Source organism: Scophthalmus maximus, chromosome 1 (genome assembly GCF_022379125.1).
Source record: "Scophthalmus maximus strain ysfricsl-2021 chromosome 1, ASM2237912v1, whole genome shotgun sequence".
Taxonomy (NCBI): domain Eukaryota; kingdom Metazoa; phylum Chordata; class Actinopteri; order Pleuronectiformes; family Scophthalmidae; genus Scophthalmus; species Scophthalmus maximus.
The window spans coordinates 415,001-425,000 of record NC_061515.1 but is presented as its reverse complement, the minus strand read 5'-3'; the positions used below and the strand labels follow the sequence as shown (position 1 = coordinate 425,000).

Below are 10,000 nucleotides of genomic sequence, written 5' to 3'. Positions count from 1 at the left end.
ATCGCCCGTCCTCACAGCTCTGCACGTGCAGTGACACGTCTGGGGGAACGAGGGGGAAACGCACTTTTATATATTCGATGTGTCTGTTTCAAGATGTGTGCTGGTGTCTTAAGTAATGAAATAGTTGTGTTTTTTTTTAGATGGGTGTTAACGTGGCTTTGTGTCTCTCACGCACACGAAGCTTTTGAGAACGTCAGTGTGGATTAAAGAAGCGGCGGCCGAGGCCTCGCTCACTCGAGCTGGTTAACGAGCTGTCGCACTCCGAGGATTACGTCCACTGGAAGAAGCTTTATGAATATGGACAGGTCTATCTGCAGGAAATAGCCTGTCAGACCTGTGTGTGTGTGTGTGTGTTCTTCACACCTGTCCACAGAAGACTTGTTATTCACATCACTGTGTTCTTTTGGCTTCTAGGACTGTTTAGAATTCAAATTCATTCAAATTTTTTGCACAAATAGGCGAGAAAGTATCTCGTGCTTTTCACCTCGTCCAGTGAGATACCTCCGCCTCGTCTCCTCACAATCTCTGTTTTATTCCTTTATTGTAAGTTTGTGACCTTCATTGCTGCGAGGATGTTTTTATTGTGGTCATCTGTGGCGGAGCAGACTCAATGAGGCCGAGCAGTGAGATGGACGACAGAGACGGAAGCTGGGATAAGAGTCGGAGAGTCCCCAGACTGAGCTCATGACTCAGGCAGATCGAGACGGTTCCAGGGGGTTTACGTTCTTCTTCTTCTTCTTGTCACTGTTGATGTTGGACCTCCTCACTCTCAGAGCCCAGCAGGTTCAGACTGGCAGTCACACGCTCAACAGCGGAGACCCCAGGACGGCTGGCTCAGCCTCCTCCGGTCCATTCTCTCTATTCTCCATCTTGTCTTTCTTTCTCACTCGCGTCCCTGCCGTAATCTGAACGATGAGTTCAGGGGTCACATGGTGCAATGTCCTGGCACAGTTAATCTTGTCTTGGAATCTTCCCATTGCCTCCCGGTCAAACCAGTCCGGGCCGGTCGGACAAGGAGCGAACTGTGGTATGAAGTTAGTGGATGACACAAACGTCACCGGCGAGAATTCATGTGATGTGAAGAGAATTCATGTGAAGAGGAAACAATTGTGAGGAGCTGCACAAAGAACAACCTGCTGACGCAGAGGGAAGACTCTCATCCCTGTCTGCATCAGAGGATTTCACATAGAACACGGTCATGGTCATCACACAAACTGTACCAACACCGACCTTCCCCATGCGACGTGCTCAGCTCAGGACCGGCTGGTTCTTCATCTGCAGCGCGTCAGTGAGTTCCTTTCCTCAGGCGAGAGACACTGGATCCATCCTCCACACTATATATATTCATTTGTTTATATAACTTTAGTTTTATACAGTATGTGTGATTTTGTCTTGCAATCAGCGCGATCATCGGTCGTTCAGCTCTTTGGTCCTGACCTCCGTCACCATATACGTCCAAAACTAGGTTGGTTTCTTTCACAACTATACAATCGGCCGCTCTGGTTCTGCCGTGGCGCCGACATGCACGACGCAAAGAGCCATTTCCCTCCGTGGAGGGAAGCCTGTTTATTGGAGTAAGCCGGTGCACATGTGAGCTGATCTTCTCTCAGGAGAGGGAGAGCGAGAGGATGTTGCCGTCTGTGTCTGTGACGCGACCGTCCATCTCCTGTGAGCCAGACGGAGAGTCGGGGGCTTACTGGACGCATTCCACTCTGCTCACAGTGGGAGACAGCTGATCCACTTGGCTCTGGTTGTGATGCGTTTGACCCCTGCCTGGAGGTGACCCCAATCTGAAGGCTGAGGGGGGGGTGAAGGCTGTCAGCATTAGGACAAAGAGAAGAAGTTGGCGTGTGGATGAGGCACGGCTGTGATCACGGTCAACACCGGTACTGGTTTGGATTAAGCGGTGGATGGACAAGTGTCCAGCACTATCACACCGGTGCTGAGGAGGTCGACATGTCGGGGTCTCAGTGGCCCCCACCCATCACGGTCAAGTGTTTTAAGGGAACGTATATATATAATATCTGGACTTTCCTTCACGCCGTCCATCAATGTCCACGAGAGGACAACTGTGGGCCAATCACTTCCCTTCTCTCCACCAATGGAATCGCTCTCGGGAGTGAACTTTACACGCGACCTGACCTGGACCCTGAACTTCTCCTGTCTCGTCATTTTCTTCTCAATGATTGTGAAAATATGGTGTATCTCATAGTTTGTAACGACGCTCCGTCGGTCACTGTGATGAGTCTCTCTGTGTGAGACAGACGAGCTGTTGCGTCTGGCTGGGTGGGTGGTCTGTGACGTGGGGGGGTCAGGGTACGTATATCCACCAGAATGTGTCGAGTTCAGGGTCATGACCTGCGACTTTCTCTGTTTGATCTCTTCTCTCTACATTCCCTCACACGTCCTGACAGACGTGTCCATCTCAGTGTCCGTAACGTTCAGGGACATTTCTTTTTGTCACATATTTCATAAACCTGACATTAATGAGTTTCTTCATTATAACATTACAGTAAATTGTTTTTTCAAAGAGTCCAGTCTTTTACATAGTGTCTGTTCATAGTGAGTTTTTAATCGATGAGAGTGATTACTGTACGGCCGCGACCAGATGGATTATTATCGATAATAAACGATTCACTCCCTTCAGTTCAATTCTCTGAAGCCAAAGACTTGTTCGTGTGTTAAAACATTACATTTTCTTTTAGAATTGATGAAATGAAAGGTTCTTCTTTTAGTGAAGTGGTGCTGCACCGCCCTCTGGTGGCGGCTGCTTGTTATTACAGCAGCTTTGACTTCACATCCGTGTCTGTAAAAGTTCAACAACCATCTGATCTTATTACATTCATCTGGTTTTCATACTTTTAAATCATCAGTTCAGTAATGCGTCTGTAAACCTCACAACCCATCTTCTGTCTGTTGTTTGCTGCTCGGCTGTTAAATACAAGCAAACAGGGAGACTCTCATACCAGAGGACGACCAACTGCCTCATGTGCTTACATTTGAAAGTCAAATCTTAAAAAGCTGATACGTTCAGATTAGACCCGTCTCCTCGAGCAGAATGTGAACCGTCCGTGTGCAGCTCTGCTGTGGAGAGTTGCAGTTGATCAGGGGCGCGACCGCACAACAATCTGGAAACTATTACGCTGCTCAGCAGTGATGGATCATGTGGAAGGCACGTCCGCCGCTCTGGGTTGTGTCATCGTTAAACCCAGGCCGTGTGCGGGAGAACTCAGCCGGCGGTTTCCATAAAGGCCGGACGTGTCAGGACTGTTGCACAAGCAGTGAGATGGTTTTTTTATGGGGGGAGGAATTTCAAAGTTTGTCATGAAACAAAGTGTCTCCCTGCTCTCAAACTCTGAAGGGGGGAAGGGGTGGGGCTGGGTTCACAGGTCCGGACCTTCCTGTGCCCCTCCAGGTCCTCTGGTCTTCTGGTTGTGTGTGTCCTTATGTTGCCCCCCCCCCCCCCCCCCCCGTGACCTTGCAGCTGATGGATGGATGGATGAAATAATTTGACTTGTCTGTGACCCTGTTGTTGACTGATGCTGAGAAGAATCCCTTCAGTGTAACACTCACTGCCCCAGTGTTGTTGTTGCACTTGTTCACCTCGTCCTCTCCGTGTCCGTGTGTCTCCCCAGGTCCTCGGGACCCCGTCTGAGGACACCTGGCCCAGTGTTTCCTCCCTGCCTCACTTCAAACCAGGTGAGAACCGTCCATGTCATAAAGCTCTGTTTTTACCGAGCTATGACGCTGCCTTCAGGTGCCGGTGGGAAAGATTCGAATTATGATAATGTCGCGTTCAAGTGGAACAGAATAGGCTCCATGTTGCCAATAACCTATAATGGTAGTAATGTTGACAGCAGAAATATTGGGTACGCACACTTGATTATACAGTAATACTCCTGTACTGTTACCTGACCATCAGATGCTCTGTGATGTGTTAACGCAGCAGCATCAGGAGTGTGTGTGTGTGTGTGTGTGTGTGTGTGTGTGTGTGTGTGTGTGTGTGTGTGTGCGCCAGGGCAGCCGTGCCCTCTGGGAGCTCATTAGGACTTTTTAGAGGGAACATGAATAGAGACTGCAGATTAGTGTTGGAGGAGGAGGAGGAGGGAGGAAGAAGAGCTGGAGGAGCTGAGCAGAGGGGGACAGGACAGACGAGGAACAGCCATGAAGAGCGGAGTCTGAATGACGGTGTGGGGGGCAGCGAAGTCACGCGACCTGGCCTCCCCCCTCCCATCTCATCTCCAGTGGCCAATTAGGAACCAACTGGGGTGTGACCCTCGTGGTCATGAACACACGCAACACACACGCACACACGCACACACACACACACACACGTAATCTCTGGTCCCGTGGCCATGGCGACAGTTGGCTCTTGTTAGCCTCTCACACAATGTGTTGAGCAGCTGTGCAGCCACACATACACACACACACGCACACACACACACGCACACACACACGCACGCACGCACACACACACACACACACACACACACACACACACACGCCTCCGAGCGTCGCATTTGTTTATTTGATGCCTGCAGATCTGTAGTTGTTATGGGATACACAGAAAGAAAGAGTTGTTACTGTAACCGACATGATCGTGGTTAATCATGACCACATGACGACGGTTTCCCGATAAAGCATCATAAAGCCTCAGAGTGCACGATGATTACAGTGTCAAATAATCGACACAGTAAAGAACGATAATAACCAGAGGGGGAGAATGATGATGATCGTAAAAAAAGAATATTCACATGTAACAGGTTTTTTTTCAAACTTGTATTTATTGTTTTTTGTACAATATCAAAGAACACAACAAAATAAAGAATAGACATAACATATACACAAAATCATAACACGGAAACACACTACCACCCACCCCTGTACAATAAAGGGGATAATAATAATAATAATAATAATACTGATGGCAACAAAAGAACATGTAAATTTAAAACAATTGGAAATGGAAATGGATGAAAAATCCTGCATCTATATACATATATATGTGTGTGTGTGTGTGTGTGTGTGTGTAGATGAGATAATATGTATATGATCTTTTAAAAACGTTCCAAATCTGACAAAACCTGTCAAGCCTGTTTTTTGTAAAACAACTGCCAGATATGAAGTCGTTCCGTTCAACCATTAGAAATCATCATATTATTAACTAATGATTAACAGGTATTTTTGACAAATCCATTCAAATGCAACACATCCTAGCTGCTGAGTGCTGCGGTGACCAGCAGGTGGCAGTATGTAGCAGCGGTGTGGAACCTGAGCGGACTGTTGTCTGCACACTTTTAAAAAACAGTGACTGTATCAATTCTTCTGCTTATGATTCATGACTTTTCACCATGACCGCCACATGCATCATACTTTCCCTTCACCGATCTTTGCAACAACATCACTTAAGGTTGGATCTCCGACTGTGGCTCGACCTCAGAGCGGAGGAACTTTCCACATTTCTGTGGTTATGAAAATCTCTACACATACTTGCTCACTTCTAGTCTCCTTTTAGCCCAGCATTACTTCTGTTACACTGTATTTTATCTGCACACAGATTTTTTTTCTTTATCAATCACTGGTTTTAATCTGCCTCAAATATATCTGCATTTGTATTGATATGATGGTGTCATATATATATTTATATATATATGTGTATATATATATATATATATATATATATATATATATATATATATATACACATTCAGAGAACTAAAAAAAACTATAGATATCATATCAAAACTTATATCATGAAGCTCTAACTTTTGGAATTGTGTATGGAGTTGACTCGCTCACATTACAAATACTTTATGAACACACGGCAGCTCCTGTGTTGTTTTAGGTTTCAGTTTAATTTTTCAAACACAAAAATGAATAAAACACAAGTGTGACACTGCATACACAACAACAAAAACACAAAATGTTTATAAAGTGTCATAAACAATATTTATCAATAAGTAAATCATAGGAAGTCAAAACTCATTAATGCTCAAACTTTACTCAACGTACAAATGTAGCAGCTGTAAACACCGACTCATTTACACTCATGTTCTTTTCAAAATGGCGGGAGCCGTGTGAGCGCTCTGAATGCAGCCTTCAGGGACCGTGGTCCGTTCGGGCGCTGGCAGCCGCTGGCAGACGGTCGGGCCGGTTGGCTGAGGTGGGATTCGGGCTGGCGGTGGTCGGAGGTGGGCTCGCTCGCTGGGCCCGTCCACATCACCCCAGACGCAGGGAGCAGGGCGGCGTAATAAACGTAGCAGTGGAAATATGGAAGAAAACCGACGCACAAAACTCCCTGTTATAAAATGTAACGTGGTCTGGCTTCAAGACAGAAGTTCACATTCATACTGAATTATTACACGATAACTGTGGTAGACACAAAGCAGACGAGCAGATGAACTTTCTTTACACAGTTACATTACAGATATTGTTTCTTTGTGTATTGGTCGATGGTCGTTTGTCATGACCTCCTTCCACATGATGCTGAGTGGAACTGGGGTTTTATCTCTTATTGTGTCACAAGTGATGTGTTGATGTAATGAATGTGATGATCTCATCTCAGATGATCTCAGGTGCAGCGCAGCGCCACTGTAAAGTAATGAGATGAATCTACAGGACGTTAACCGGACGACAGGTTGTTCATCATGTGTTTGTTCTCGTTACAGATCGTTTTACAGTGTACAGCGCTAAGAAGCTCAGACAAGCGTGGAACAAGTGAGTACTGACTCTTCATATGAGCATCGTGTGTTATATTCTAAAGCCCTCACACAGCGATGATCATTTCTTGGTTCCTCATTTCAAATATTATCGCAGGTCATCTGTGATCTGTGTCATTAATCCCCAGATAATCCTGTGACCTTCAGAGTAAACTCCCCCGCCGAGGCACAAACTTACACAGAATCACACGTTCGTCAGGATTCCACACAAACAGATACTGATCAGATTTCCACAAAGACCTGGGAGACGGGCAGATCCAGGAATTTGTTTCAAGATGTTTTGATTTAATATTTTTTTTACACTTTCACCAATGCCCCAGGAAACAACTCTTAATATTCTTAATACAAATATGAATCTGGCACATTCAGTGTTTGGGCCTCGTGGAGTTCAGGTTCATTCACTCTCTGTCTCACATGACTTCCGAGCCTGGACGTTGTTCCTGCAAAACTCCTCATTACAAGATCAATCTGCAGAGGTCGTAGTGCACTTGTCTTGTACAGGGAGACGGTTCTCTGATTGGTTTGTTGTACGTTTCACTCACATTACACTCATGTACAAACTGTTGAGCCGGCACAGGGACGACGGGACACATCTGTAAAACGTGCTCCTGCCAGTGAAGACAGAGACTTTCTTCAGAAGCTGCTCTTGGTTTGTTGCTTAGATCAAACAGAAAAGTTGTCAGTCGCTTTCTGCTGTTTGGAAAAGGACAGAAACACACGCAGGCGGTTCTGCAACAGGAAGACGCACTCGCCACGTTCCACCGCCCAGGAAGGAATGTGTCATCGTCAGCTCGTCTCAGATCCAGAGGAAGATACTGTCCGTCACTGAGGACGTTCACCTGTCCTCCTCCTCCTCCTCCTCCTCCTCCCTCCCTCCTCCTCCTCCTCCTCCTCCTCCTCCCTCCCTCCTCCTCCTCCTCCTCCTCCTCCCTCCCTCCTCCTCCCTCCCTCCTCCTCCTCCTCCTCCTCCTCCTCCTCCTCCTCCTCCTCCTCCTCCTCCCTCATCCCTCATCCCTCCCTCCCTCCTCCTCCTCCTCCTCCTCCCTCCTCCTCCTCCTCCTCCTCCTCCTCCTCCTCCCTCATCCCTCATCCCTCCCTCCCTCCTCCTCCTCCTCCTCCTCCTCCTCCTCCTCCTCCCTCATCCCTCCCTCCCTCCTCCTCCTCCTCCTCCTCCTCCTCCCTCATCCCTCCCTCCCTCCTCCTCCTCCTCCTCCTCCTCCTCCTCCTCCTCCCTCATCCCTCCCTCCCTCCTCCTCCTCCTCCTCCTCCTCCTCCCTCCCTCCTCCTCCTCCTCCTCCTCCTCCTCCTCCCTCCCTCCTCCTCCTCCTCCTCCTCCTCCTCCTCCTCCCTCCCTCCTCCTCCTCCTCCTCCTCCTCCCTCCCTCCCTCCTCCTCCTCCTCCTCCTCCCTCATCCCTCCCTCCCTCCTCCTCCTCCTCCTCCTCCCCCCTCATCCCTCATCCCTCATCCCTCATCCCTCCCTCCCTCCCTCCTCCTCCCTCCTTCCTCCCCCCTCATCCCTCCTCCCTCCTCTCTCCTCCCTCTCTCCTCCCTCCCTCCTCCTCCCTCCTCCCTCCCTCCCTCTCTCCTCCCTCCCTCCTCCTCCCTCCTTCCTCCCCCCTCATCCCTCCCTCCCTCTCTCCTCCCTCCCTCCCTCCCTCCCTCTCTCCTCCCTCCCTCCCTCCCTCTCTTGAAGAGTTGAAGATCCCCGTCGAGAGCTACGGGAGCGTCTTGTCAGAACGCTTGACTCGGGAGAAGCCTGCAGAACATGAGGATCTGCGCTCAGCGGGACTCGGCGAGCTGCGCCCGATAACATCATGTTTATTTAATGCAGCCGATTCCTAATTACGGACTGAGTGTGTTGCTCTTCCTTTTTCTTTTTTCCAGTCCATTCTCACCCCTCAGCGCTGCTACTGTAGGTCCAGGACTGGTTCAGGAGTTCAGGGCGTTTACATGCAGTTTAATAACCAGATTATATTCAGGTCAACACAACGGTTTCTGAGACGCCATGTGAACACCTCGCCCCGGTTCACAGACCTAGATGACTCTTCAGTAACCATGAAGACTGTAGGTTATAACTGCCCCTCCCCACTCACAGGAAGCAACACGAACTTTACCTTTAAACCCGAGGACATCGCCACGGCAACGTAACGTTACTGACGCGTAGAGGATGTACAGCGCTGAAAAGTCGTCCATGTTCTCCTCCGCTGTCCACGTTGTTGTGATTTTGACAGAACCTCAAGGCCAGTTGTACGTTGGCAGAGCGCCACCTACTGTACAGAGGAAGAGTTACTCCGTCATTCTCCACATTCTAACCCCGAACAGCAGTAATCAGGGTCAGACCAGAACCCGGTTACTGCTGTGTACGTAGACGCACTGACTCCTAGTACGATTGCACGCACGCACACACACACACACACACACACACACACACACACACATTCAGAGTTTGCTTTAAGGAACACTTCTCGATGTGACCTCGTCACCATGAGAAATGCAAGCTTAAAAGAGACGTGTGTGTGTGTGTGTGTGTGTGTGTGTGTGTGTGTGTGTGTGTTATTGCTCTTGAGTCAGGAAACCTGGAGCATAATTAAAAAGCTTGTTTTTTGTTGTCAGCAGCTCTGTGAGCATTTTTTCTCTCAGAGGGACGAGTACAGTAAATGGAAAGATGTTTTTTCTATATTTTATTTGGATGAAATTGAAGTGGTTGGTTCCTCATGTCTTAGTGAGTGTGTGTGTGTGTGTGTGTGTGTGTGTGTGTGTGTGTGCTGTACGTGTACATGTCTGATAAAGTGTGTGTGTTTGTGTGTTGCCAGGTTGGGTTACGTGGACCACGCCGAGGAGTTGGCCTCCAGATTCCTCCAGTGCTTCCCAAAGAACCGCCTGTCGGCGCAGGCGGCGCTGAACCAGGAGTACTTCAGCAACCTTCCCCCTCGGCTCTGGGAGCTGCAGGACAGTACGTCCCCGACACACCGATCACCCTCGCGCTCATCGTCATATCTCAAGGACACCTTCAGGGGATCAACCTTTGGTTGTCAAAGGTCAAGGTCACTGTGACCTCACAAGACACATTTGGCCATAAATCAAGACGTCACACACTTATTATGACAAAAAATACATTCATTCAGAGTCTCCACTCTTCATCAGATGAGTCTGGACGTAAACTGCTACTTGACTATTTGGTGGAAGCACAGAACCACAGGCACTGATTCTATTCTCTCTCTCCTCTGCTTGATTCGACTCCCCCCTCCTGCCTTTGTGGGGTTTTTCTTTTTTCTTTTTC

The 10,000-nt window shown here is 48.4% G+C and overlaps 1 protein-coding gene across 4 annotated transcripts in view; it reads left to right on the top strand.

Moving 5' to 3' along the window:
* Window positions 1–10,000, top strand: part of cdk14 (cyclin-dependent kinase 14) — a 96,579-nt gene that overhangs the window by 56,093 nt on the left and 30,486 nt on the right. For all 4 annotated transcript variants that reach the window (XM_035626555.2, XM_035626566.2, XM_035626575.2 and 1 more), the window contains 3 exons: window positions 3,636–3,699; window positions 6,669–6,717; window positions 9,534–9,673. In XM_035626555.2, the coding sequence (XP_035482448.1) occupies window positions 3,636–3,699; window positions 6,669–6,717; window positions 9,534–9,673 (253 nt within the window). The remainder of the gene's footprint in view (window positions 1–3,635; window positions 3,700–6,668; window positions 6,718–9,533; window positions 9,674–10,000) is intronic.